Raw genomic sequence first — 13,036 nt, forward strand, 5'->3', positions numbered from 1 at the left:
AGATCCTCAGCTAAGCCAGTTTCCCCACTGGATCTCATTAGAATCTCCAGAGAGGGAGTTTGCAAGTGTAGTACTTATGTTATATTTGTACAGTATTTTAATGAGATTGAATCTAAATAAAAGGTGTGTGATAAAAGGTTGTACTGGCCTGCCTTTATATAAGTATTATCTTTACCAAATGCCAACTTCGTAATACTAGCATTTCTTTCCATTTCTGCCACTGAAGCAGACATTTTTTTCCTGTGTATTCTAGGATGTTGGCTGTTTTACAACTAGCACTTTTCAGAATGGACCACCATAAACAGTTGTTCCACAGAGCACTGGTGTAAAATATTCTATTTTGTAAAACACCAGAAATACTTTTAAGTTATATTCTCCGGAAACGGTTTCACCCTTCATTGATATTTTCCACACTGGGAAAGCTGTAACTACAGAATGCTGCAACACAGTTAAGTGGGAGTGGACCAGTGGCCCCAAATACGTGATAAGCATCAACCTAGTCTACCAAGCATCCTGTCAGGTAAATTTGTCAAGTACAGTGGTATCTATCTTTGGCGCTCAAATAGAATGGTATGAATGAATGCTTTTGCTCAAGCTTTGTTCCCTGGCTACCATACTATTTGGATTTAGGCAGTATGATAAAGTCATTAAAAGCATAGACTTTGCCTTATGTTTGGGACCCAGTTAAGTCCTAGGCAAATTCCTGGCCCCCTCTGCCTCAAAAACCTTCAGTTTCCCCCTCTTTAAATTGGAGTAAGATAATCATCTCATGAAAGCTTAAATACACATGTAGCAAGAGTTTAGGATAGCTACTGTGACATAGCCAATATTTGCGGAGAATTTGGGATGATGAATTGATGATGATGGTGAGGATGACAACAATGGCATAGGTTGATCAAGATCACTAACTCACTCACAAATTTTGCTACATGTAAAGGAAGAAACTATGTTAAAAATATCTCGGCAGAGGTCAATGGAAGTTCACTCTATAACTCAGCATGAGTAAAAGATGTGTAGTGCTGTTGTGGGAAGAGTTCTGGATTTGAAGCAGGCACCTTTTCACTAATCAGTTCACCACTTATCAAAAACCTTGGATAAATCACTTAACCTCTTTAAGCCTCATGATGTCTAAGAGTAAATTGAAAAGCTCCGTGAGAAGACATTTGGCAAAATAAAAACTACATAAATGTGAGGGGTTATTAAGCCAATACAATCACCATTACCTACATAATTCATATTCTTAGAAAAATGACCGAGAAAGTTATGATCTACCATTGTGGCAGATGGTAAAGCAGTGAGAAGAGAGGGGTTCTGTGGTCAGACAGCCTAGGCTTGAATCTAGCCTCTCCTGGCATTACTAGCCATGTGTCTTGGTGGAGGCCTCAGCTTATCACTTACAAAATGAGATAATAAAATTTACACATCACAGGATTTGTGAGGATTATATGCAATGATGCAAGTAAAACATTCAGCAAAAGTGCTCCCAAAATATTAGTATTATTGTGATCTGTAACATTACTAGCTATATAGGTGTTTTATCAGTTACTGTTTTATTCTGCTTTTTCACTGAGTTGGGTGGGCTTTGGTTTATTAACCAATATTGGTATCATTTTTTTTCAACTGGAAGTAGAATCTTTGTAATGCATGCGTTAGTGTGTTAATGTTCTATAATGTATTACAGACTCTTTGTACTGGTATAATGCGGACTTTAGTCTCTCTTCAAATGCTCCTATCTCTAGCTGAAATCTTATATATTAATAAAGTAAATATAAGGTTCCTTTTGCATGTGTGCTATAGTTCTTATGACAATTGTATTACTTCCGGTAGAGTCTTCATGAAATAGTCAATGGGCTGCAGCCTCTCCATGGGATGTTTAATAATATGGAGAAAACCTGAATCTCACTTTCTTTATTCCCCTTGCTTCCCCAGGCAAAACTTTCACCTGTAATCCTTCTGGAGGACATTCTCAACAATGTTACACTGCCTCGTGCCACCGCATTCAAAGCTGCCTAGATCACACCCACTTCAACATTTGTCCACCGGACCCTGCTCTGCTGGGCTACAGACTGGTCTCATTAAGAATCATTACACACCAGTGGCTTCAACCCTGATTCTGTGTTAAACTCACTTGAGGATCTTTTTAAAAAAATACTGATACCTGACCCAATTGAATCAGAACCTCTAGGGGTGGGGCCCAGGCATCCTTTGTGTTTTTAAAAGCTCCCCAGGTGATACTAATGTGTAGCTAGTGTTAAGAACAGCTGTTTATGATAATGAGGGAACCAAAGTAAAGAAGATACATTGAAAATGCCAAACAAAAATCTTATTATAGATTTTGTTTAAATGAAAAGTTCCCTTAGTGGAAAGAGAAAGGAATAATTTACTTCTTACTATTTCTCTTTCATGCCTATAAACCCACCCACCCAGTTATTAGTCAATTTTCAAGATAATGGCTTTGTTCTATCTGACAAAAGGAAATCAGTGGTACTGAAGACGACCAAAGGTCATGGAGTGTAAAAGACCTTCAACGATCTTGCATTAATCTTCACAAGTAGCTGGAGACTGAAAATGAAAATGATTGTCTTCAATAGACAAATGATGACATTTGTGTTATTGTCTGGTTATAAACAGCCATGCATCTTTTTAACCCCTGCAGTGAGAAAATCAACTGAGGCAAAACACATGGGATTGAAATGAAATAGTGTCTTATGCAAATAAAACAGAAAATCTGCCATGTTTTGGCATCTACTTTTGGTAAGAATAGAAGAAACCCAGAATCACAGTCTAAAAACCAACTTTTTTTAAATGTCTTTGCGTTCAACTAAACTTGCTGTATATCAAGCCATAGTTGTTTGTGAAGTGTGTATATCAAATAAACTGATGAGTCTAACACATAAGAACGAAACGTCACCAAGCATTTTCACAACTGCCTTCTGGATAAAACATGCGATTTCATGTTGTGTCATCATTCTCTACAATTATGCCCTTAAACTGCCATACATTTCTTATTTCCTTGCTTTTACATTTATTAGGCTCATTTATTTACTTTTCACAGTTGTATCTCCAGAAGACCCACATAATTTCAACTCAACTGTTCTATTTTCTGTCACCGCCACCCAAACCCACGAATAAGAGACAGAGCAAATGTGTTCTTAATTCTGAGGTTCATGTTTACTTCTGCCTTAGCTTAAAACATTTACTGAAGAAAAATCCTATGTGGTCCCTAGAGATGAAAAGCCAGTCTACTCTTTGTGACATAAAATGACAAGGGGAAGATGCCAGGCTGAAAAAAAAACTCCGCTTCTGCTCCAGACTATTTTTGGTCCCCTGGGGGATGCGGGGACCCTTCAGGTTCAGTCAAATGCACCTTCTTCAGAACCTTATTTGTTAAACATTGAAAGACATTTCATCTTACAAACACCCGAGTTTACCACACACCTTTGCATTCTTCCAAATTCTCCCTTTCTCCTCATAATCTCAAGCCGAGCAAGGTGAAAGAGAGAATCTTAATGTAACAAAGGAGAGATGGATGTGTGAAGTGTGAGGCTGAATAAAAATGGCTGAAAAGCGATCCAAGCGAGGCTGGAGGGTGGCCACACCCAGTGCTAATACGGACTGTTTCAAAATAAATCTGTTATACCGGGGGGCACTCCGCACCGCTTTTTATGCCTCCTCCATTTGCTCCACGGATACCCACTATTAATAAATAGGAGTTACAGGTTACCCCCACGCCAGACAAAACCCCTGAAATATCTCAAAGTGAACCATCCTGATAGGTGGCTACGCCATCATATTTTTCAGGATTTCTCGAGAGCTAGTCTGCATTTCCAGGCTCCTTTGTGTGACCACAAATAACAACCCTGAAATGGGTGTGTCCTCTTAAAAGGATGCACTAGAGCCCTCTCACTTAATGGCTCTACCAGGAGATTCCAACCTTTCCGCAGAAATCAAACGCACTGGGATGCATGGAACAATAAGAGAGCATTTTTAACTCCGGGGATGAGAAGAGATTAAACAGGTACTGAATGATCAACGGATCCCAAAAGAGCTCCGGGAGGAGGCAACTGATGCGTTATTTAAATTTCTAGCATTACAACAAGAAAACAAAGGGGTTGGGGGTGGGGGGTTAAAAAAAAAAAAAAAAAGGAAAGGAAAAAGAAAAAGAATCCAAACACCATCCATTTTGATTTTTGACATGACAAGTTTACTCTGCCCCCCTTCTCCCCCCGCGCCCCGCAACAAAAATCTCTCGGGTATGAAGCATGCAGAGGTCCCACAGGTGAAATGCTGCACAATGGCGAGTCCGGGTCCCGGGCTTCCCGTGCACCGCAGGCATGCACTACCGAAATAAAGAGAATACCCTGACTTTTCCAGTTGCTCCACACACAGTCCATCTTGGTGGAATCGGCCGTGGCCTGCATGGTGCGGGCGTCGGGGTGGCCGGCGCTGTCCTCGGGGCGCGGAGCGGGCGCTCAGGTCGGCGCCCCGGCTGCAGCGGCAGGGCTCGCGGTGGCCGCGCGGCTGCAGACTGACAGGCTGCACCAGCCGGCGCGCGGCGAGGGGCGGGCGCGTCGCGAGCGCCGCAGTCTCCGCGGCAGCGAATCAGCGCGGCGCGGCCCCGGGGCTGCCCGTGCGCACGGGGCTGCGGCCGCCGCTCGACGCCCGAGCGCCCGCTGGGCCCGCCGGCCGGCCTGGGGGCGGGGGGCGGGGGGCGGGAGGGGCTGCCCTGGGCGGCACAGGCGACGCGCGAGGTGTGCGAGAAGGGCCAAGGGAGAGGGTCAGGGTGCGGCGCTTGGGCTGTTCCTGGGAGTTCTTGACACAGGGAGCGTATTCTAGAAATTTCTTAGACACCCGAGAAACCTGTAGGGTAAGAGACGCAGGTGATGGCACTACATATGGCAGACTTCCAGCAGAATGCCCCCCTCTAATTGTCCCCATTGCTCACTCACCTCTCTCTTCCCCATTTCTTTACATTCTGGCCCCGACTTATTTGGAAACATTAAATAAAAAAAAATATTTATCTATTCACGAGAGACACAGGCAGAGGGAGAAGCAGGCTCCCTCTGGGGAGCCCGCTGGGGGCTCGATCCCGGGACTCCAGGATCAGGCCCTGAGCCAAAGGCCAGTGCTCAACCACTGAGCCATCCAGATGCCCCCAGACCCTATTTATTTTAATTGCCTGGCATCTTCCAGGCAATTGCCAGATCTCTCCCTCTTTCTGGAATGTTCTAGGCTATCCAAAACCTTTGTTGGCAAGCCACAATCACTGGAAAGACATCCTGTTGCTGCTCAGTAGGTCTTGTGTGTTTCTCCTGCGGCCTGTCTTCTCCAGCTCACTTTGTGGTTTGAATGAATAAGTATCTATCAGAATGAGGTGGCTGTAGGCTCAGGTTCAAAGCCCTGGGACTCCTGCACAGATAGTTCTTGGTCACTGCACTGACACTGCGAGAGGTCAGTTGTGGGGACATCCAAACAGAACTCGGGGAAGCAAAGGGTATTTTGCCTCAATAGCATCATCTTTGGGATCGACTGTTGGGGGCAGATGGAGGTGGGCTGTGTGTATCATTTGGGAGATACAAAGTTAGTTTCCAAACCCCATGAGTCAAGAGATTCAAGTCCCCCATTACAATGCAGAGGTCAATGGGAGGAGAAGAACAGTGGGTGGTGACCTATTTAAATTTGGCCATGAAATTCTTTATCAGATTATACATCAAGGCCTTGAGAGAATGAATGGACAGGGGATAGGTGCATTTTGATGAGGAAAACGTAGAGATAGCACACAGAAAGGACAGGAGTTTGGGTATTGTCTGGGAAAGACAGTCCTGGTGAAGGTACCCTCAGGAAGACAAAATCTAACATGGGGCCAGAGGACACCTTTGGAACCACAGGGGCATACAGAAGGAGGAGTTCCCATTTTATTTGCTGTGGCATGACATTAGCGGTTACACAGCATTTCTGTCTCTCCCTCAAGGAGAAATGGAGCCTTCACGATTCTTCCACAGTTCCCAGAGAGGTTCCTTGCCAGACCCAAATCTACATTTGCACATCCTGCAGCAGGAAGGACTTAAAGACCGTAGTCTCAAGGTTATGCTTCTAGCTATGATTTATCTTTCATTTTATGAGCAGCATACACTTTAAAATGTGATCTTTGGGATCATGCATATTCTTTTTAGGATGCAAGCTTCTAGAGAAACCGAGCCTCTCTCCATAGCTCTGTAACGTAACTGAAATTACTAAGGAAGTTTAATAAGAAAGATCAGGAGGATGATTTGGCACTTCTGAGCTGAAGTCTCCAAGAGGAAGGGGTATCAGAGCTACCAGGGGGCTGACAGGAAGGAATAGAGTTATTACAAAGTACTTTTCAAACTGATGTGCTCTAGTTGATTGTGTGTGTGTATATGTATATATATGTACATACATACATGTATTTTTATTTGTATATGTATATTTCCAGCCCCACTCCGAATTTTTTTTTCATCAACATGGTCATGTTTGGGAATTCAGTCAAAAAATACTTAAAAAGATCTGATGATCCTACCAGCACTGAATCCTCACTGTGAAGTAGGGCAGGACAAACTAAAAACAGGTGGGGACGAAATTCAGAAGGAAGGGTTTGCCATGTGGGCTGCCTATGCTGGCTACTTTTGAGCTGAAGACCTTTGGCACCTCGGCCACTAGGAGGCACTGCCAGTCCAATGATAGCCGCGGTCATCAGCCCTGGGTCCAGAAGGTGCCCTCCAGTTAGCCTTAGTGGTGAGTATTAAGTGTCTACCACTTTACCAGAGCCACTGTTCATTGCTAACCTGACAGTCAGTACTGGGCAGCAGGCTAGGGCAGGACATCCCTGGCAAGGGAGAACAGGCGGAGGCCGGCTCTCCCTCAGGTGGTGGGGAGCTACGTCAGATGTCTCGGGCCACACATGTACATTGGCCACAGAGCTGACCTTGGAATGTCAGCTTCACTGAAAGACCACATTCCTTTTAGCCATGCTGAATCTGAAGACAAAAAAGCTTGATGATGCCCCGATAGTCAAGACAGCAGTTTGATAGTTGAAGGTTGTGGTAAGGGGTCTGATGCCACAGAGATCCCACACCCATGAAATAAGAACTGGGGGGCTTTCAGTTAAGGCATAGGTGGTAGAAGAAACATAAATGAATTTATTAAAGAAAAATCGGGCAGAAAAGTGTGAAGAACTTGACTGAGAATTGGAGGAGGGGGTTCTGGGCATTAGACCTACTTACAAAAGTTAGTTATGTGGCCTTCAGGAAGTATTTATCACCTTTCTCTCATAATGAGAAATGAATTACACAAATGAAGTATAGCTTTAGATTTCTGTTTCTATGAAATGATTTATTTCTTGAAGACATGCTAAAGTGGGCACTTTCTTTGCACAAGTCGCCACACAGTATTAATTGAAAGCTCTTGCCAAGATCAAAATGATAAAATGGGTAGAAAAGATATGTAAATTGTCCTTGAGTGGTGAAAGAAAACAGAAAGCAAAATAAAGCTTGCTAAAAGCGGGCAGGAACTGCCACTGTCTTTAAACCAGGAGAGAACAGACGGGCTTTGTACACAGCCAGCTCAGAACTTGGTTTAGGTGCCTGCCAGGAGAGGAAGTGATGTCTTTAGTTTTCAGGATGAAATCATGCTGTAGGCATTCCGTTCTAAGGAAAAACAAAATAGTCAAGTTTTGAAATCTCATCTCAGAGAAATGTTAAAGACTACCATGCCCAGAGTGGCTGTATGGCGTCTGTTTTTTTGTAGCCCCGGGATTTTACTGATGAGAATCAGTGACACCTATATTGATACATGTATTCGATAAACATTTACAGAGCACCTACTGTATTCTAGATACCATTCTAGGCAAAAAGCAAAATTGCTATTTTTAAGAAGCTTATATGCTAGTAGGATGGGCAGATAATAATAAAAGAGGCAAATGTATATTTCACTTGTGGACAGGTGTACAGAGGGAAATAAAGCAGGTAAAGGGGATAGAGAATGGGGTGGGGTGAAAGCTTACTATTTTATGAGGAGGGTCAGCAAAGGTCTATCTCATAAGGTAAAATTAGAGCAGACGCCAAACAAAAAAAAAAAAAAAAAAGGAGAAAGCCATTAGGCTAAATGGGAGAAGAGCATTTACAAATGCACTGAGTTTCAGGACAGAATGTAATAGCTGGTAAATTATATTAAGCTCATAGAACTCCTTGTTTTTTGTGTGTGTTTTTAATGCTCTGGGAAGTATAGCAATTGGAAGAAAAGGCACAAAACCAAAAAAGTACTTCATTATGATCAAAGAACACCCAGAACTCTGCTTTATGCCATATGGAATAAAGAAAAGTAAAGTAACAACCAATTTGGTACATAATCCACTGCACCAAAATAATGCATAAATTGCCTTCAATTTAAACAACAGATTATCACTTTTTATTTACCAGGTGCTTTCTCATATGGTATATATTTAGTTGTTACAAGATCCCTATGAGTTAGATGGTGTTTACCTTCTTTTTCTTGATTCATTCATCCATTCAATGTGCAAACATTTATGAAGCCCAAACTAAGTGCCTGATTCTATAAATACAAAAGGAATTGCCCACTAGAAACTTGAGTTTAGTAGGGTGGGGGAGTGGGGATTTACACATAAATAGATAAATGCAATCAACTGACAGGTGTATGAGCAGGAAAGAGTGGATACACAATGATTGGGGGGAAGAAGAGGCTTCAGGAAAGACTTCAGAGAATAGATGGTCATAAAGCTGCATTATGAACAAAAAAAGAGAGAGGATCACCAGTTTGCATGACAGGGCTTTCCTGGCTTAAGATATGGAAACTTAATCACAGACAGATGCAGGGGACAGTGAGACAGATCCAAGTAATAATACCGTCAGTAAATGAAGAAAACACTGCAGAGTTTCAAGGAGAGGAATAACATCTTGAGAAGTTGAGTAATTTATCCAAATTTGGCTTAGGATTTTCCAGAATCGTTAAAAGACATACATTTTAGCCGTGAGCAAGACAGGAGGAAATCAATACCCTGACCTACATCATAGTGAAACTAAGCAGGGCATCAAAGACAAGAGGAAATCTCAAAAGTAGGCATAAGTAAAAGACAACTTGGACCAGCTGCAGTCTTTTCATTAACTGAAGCCAGAAGACAATGGAATAATGTCCTCAAAGTAGTGAGGGAAAATAGCTGGCATCTAGAATTCTGTACCCAGCGAGACTAATCTAGGTATATTCAAATGTAAGGAACGAGAGAATTTCCTAACCACAAACCCTGCAGAAAAAGCAACCAAGGTTGGCACTTTTGGCAGAAGAAAACTGAACTCAGAAGAAAGAAGGGAAATGCATGAAAGAATGCTAAGTGTAAAAATTTGTAATGGCTAATTTGAGGGGTTATAAAAGAAAGGAGAAATTAAAGTAGTAGACAAAAATAGAACATAAGGTAGGAAGGAGTGATAAAAGTAAGAGCATCCTAATGTCCTAGTACTATTCAGAATATTAGAGATATTACTTTTTTTGAGAACTTAATTTTAGACTATGAAAAGTCAAATTTGTGGGTTAAACCTTTAAGGGTCACTGCTAGAAATAACTAGAACATATCACTTCTACATGAATAAAATGTATAAACAAGGTAATTAATAAATTGAAGTCAGGAAAGGAAAAAATGAGAAGCAAAATAAAGAACTAGTAAATAGAAAGCATAAAATAAAGTATTAGAAAACATCTAAATATATTCAAATACTGTCAACCAAAAAGATGGAAACACTTAGATTGGATGAAAAAAATCTAGCTAAAGGCTATTAATAAAAGAAAGTTCTTAAACATACTGACACAGTGAAGTTAAAAGTAGAGATGTAAAAGACTATACCAAGGTAATAGATTTTTGGATAATGATCTTGCTAATAAACTCACTTATTAATTTTAATTGGGGATTCTTTTGAATTTTCTATGTATCTAATCATATCTTCTCTGAATAGATATAGTGTTATTTCTTCCTTCCAATCTTTATACTTTTATTTCTTTAACTTAACTGCACTGAATTCCACATACAATGTTGAGTAGAAGTGGTAAAGGGTATATATTCTTTTGTCTTATTCTTGGATTTAGGGGAAAAGTATACTCAAAATTTGACCCATTAAATATGATGTTGCTTGTAAATATTTTAGCTGTCTTTTATCAGATTAAGGCAAATGCTTTCTATCCCTAGTTTTTTGAGAGTTTTTGCCATGAACAGTTATTGAATTCTATCAGATGCTTCTACTGAAGCTATTGAAATGATCACAGGGATTTTATCCTTAATTCAGTTAATACATAAATAACATGGATTGAATTTTGAATGTTAAACCAGCCTTGTATTCCTCCAATATATCCCATATGGCTCTGATGTGACATTCTTTTTATATATTGCTACTCAATTTCGAGTCAATTTACCTAATGATTTGTGTAGACTTCTATCTATATTCATGAGATCTGTCCTCTTCCTTTCTTTTCTTGTAATATGCTTAAATTTTTGTATTAGGGTTATGCTGGCCTCGCAAAACAGGCTGAAGAGTATTACTTCCCCCTGTATTTTCTGAAAGACGTTATGTAAGGTGGTATTATTTCTTTTTGCAATGTTTGGAAGAATTCACCAGTGAACCCTTCTAGACCTAGTTTTCTTTGTGAGATGTCTTTAAATTATAGATTTCCTTAATATATATGGGATTATTCTGATTTTTAACTTCTGCTTATGTCAATTTTATTTAAGTTTTATTTTCCTCAAATCGATTCATCTATTTTAAATATGTTGTCAAATTTATTGGTATAAATTATTTACATCATAATTTTATGTTTTTATAATTTTTAAAAAAGATTTTATTTATTTATTTATGAGAGACACAGAGAGAGATGCAGAGACATAGGCAGAGGGAGCAGCAGGCTCCTCGCCTGGAGCGGGACTTGATCTCAGAACCCCAGGATCATGCCCTGAGCTGAAGGCAGATGCTCAACTGCTGAGCCACCCAGGCATTCCTGTTTTTATAATCTGAAGGAACTGTAGCCATGTCTGCTTTTTCATTTGTCATATTGGTAACTTTTATGTTTTAATTTTTCTCTTGATTTCTTGATCATCTTATTGGAGGTTGATCACTATTATGAATGAATTTTAAAGAATAAAATTTTTCTTTTGTTTTTTCTCTTTTGTATATCTTTGTATATACTATTTCATTCTATTACTATTATTGTTATTTCCTTCTTTTACTTTTTGTTTTTCTTTCATTAGCTCCACAAAATAGAAGCTTAGATTATTTTCAGCCTTTCTTCTTTTCTAATATATTCATATTCATTTAAAAGTATAAAATTCCCTCTAAGCACTGTTTTAGTGGCAACTTACAAGTTTTGATACATTATGTTCATATTATTGTCCAGTTCGAAATATTTTCTAACAGTCACTGTTATTTTTTTTCTCTGGTCCATTGATTATATAGAATCATAAACTCCTGAGGATTTTTTCTAACTATCCTATTGTTTATTTTCAGTTTAATTCACCCGTAGTCAGACAACAAACTGTACAATTTTAATCCACTGAAACCTGTCAAGACTTGTTTTGGAGTCTGGAGTATGACCTATTTGTTTTAAAAGATTTATTTATTTATCTGGGAGAGATAGAGAGCAGGGGGAGGGGCAACGGGAGAGGGAGAAAAGCACTGAACTTGGAGCCCGACTCAGGGCTCCATCTCCCGACCCCAAATTCATGACCTGAGCCACCCAGGCGTCCTGAATATGATTTATTTTGATATATGTGTGAATTGGAGATGAATATATATTCTAAAGTTTTAAGGGTGTTCTATAAATGTCCATATGGTCACATTGATTAACAGTATTATTCAAATAATCTACCTCCCTACTAATTTTTTGGCTGTATGTCTGCCAGATATTGAAATAAGTATATCCAACATCTTACTTTCATGTTGATTGCTCTATTTTCCTTTCAATTCTGTCAATTTATATAACTTAATATATATCGGGGTCTTATCAATTTAGAATTATCATGTCTTACTGTTGAGTTAACCCTTTTATCATTATGAAATAATCCTCCTTATCTCTAGTATCACTCTTGACTTAAAATTTAGTTTGGCTGATATGGATATATACACAACAGCTTTCTTTTGGTTGGTGTTCACATGGTAAGTCTTTTTCCATCCTTTACTTTCAAACTATCTGTATCTTTTTATGTTCTTAAAAACAGTATATTCTTGGGTCTTGTTTTTAATTCAGGCTAGTAATCTTTGTTTTCTTTAAGGTGAGTGTCAAGTCAATTTACATTTAATATAATCATTGATATGTCTGGATTTATGTCCTCATCCTGCTATTTATTTCTTATTCACCACATTTCTTCTTTGCCCCTTTATTCTGCCTTTCTTTAAAAATAAGCAAGCATGATTTTTGTTAATCCATTTATTTCCCACAATAATTTTTAGTTGCACTTTTTATTTTTATTTTTTAAAAGATTTTATTTATTTATTCATGAGAGACACAGAGAGGGGGCAGAGACACACGCAGAGGGAGGAAAAGCAGGCTCCATGCAGGAGCTTGATGCAGGACTTGAACCCAGAACTCCGGGATCTCATCCTGAGCTGAAGGCAGAACGCTCAACCACTGAGCCACGCAGGCATCCCTGGTTGCACCTTTTTAAATACTTTGGTGATTAGCTTACAATGATAACATTCATCCTTAACTTCCCGGAGTCTATCTTATATAGTACTTTTATAATTTCCTATGCAATTAAAGAATCTTACAATTGTGAACTCCATTTACTGCCTGCCACTTTTAAACTAGAATTGTTATAAACACCAAACAACATAATAATTTTGTTTTTAAAAAGTTGATAGTAGGGATCCCTGGGTGGCGCAGCGGTTTGGCGCCTGCCTTTGGCCCAGGGCGCGATCCTGGAGACGCGGGATCGAATCCCACGTCGGGCTCCCGGTGCATGGAGCCTGCTTCTCCCTCTGCTTGTGTCTCTGCCTCTCTTTCTCTCTCTGTGACTATCATAAATAAA

General features: G+C 39.8%; 1 protein-coding gene across 3 annotated transcripts in view; it reads right to left on the reverse strand.

The window, feature by feature from the left end:
• RTN1 (reticulon 1) overlaps positions 1-13,036 on the reverse strand; it is a 215,853-nt gene that overhangs the window by 20,736 nt on the left and 182,081 nt on the right. The window contains exon 1 of one of the 3 annotated variants that reach the window (XM_025443727.3): positions 4,361-4,540. The exons of the other annotated variants lie outside the window; for them this stretch is intronic. Coding sequence (XP_025299512.1) covers positions 4,361-4,421 — 61 coding nt within the window. The 5' untranslated portion in view covers positions 4,422-4,540. Of the gene's footprint in view, positions 1-4,360; positions 4,541-13,036 lie in introns of those variants that run through there. 3 annotated transcript variants of the gene reach the window in all.

The sequence above is a fragment of the Canis lupus genome, chromosome 8 (genome assembly GCF_003254725.2).
Source record: "Canis lupus dingo isolate Sandy chromosome 8, ASM325472v2, whole genome shotgun sequence".
Classification (NCBI taxonomy): Eukaryota; Metazoa; Chordata; class Mammalia; order Carnivora; family Canidae; genus Canis; species Canis lupus.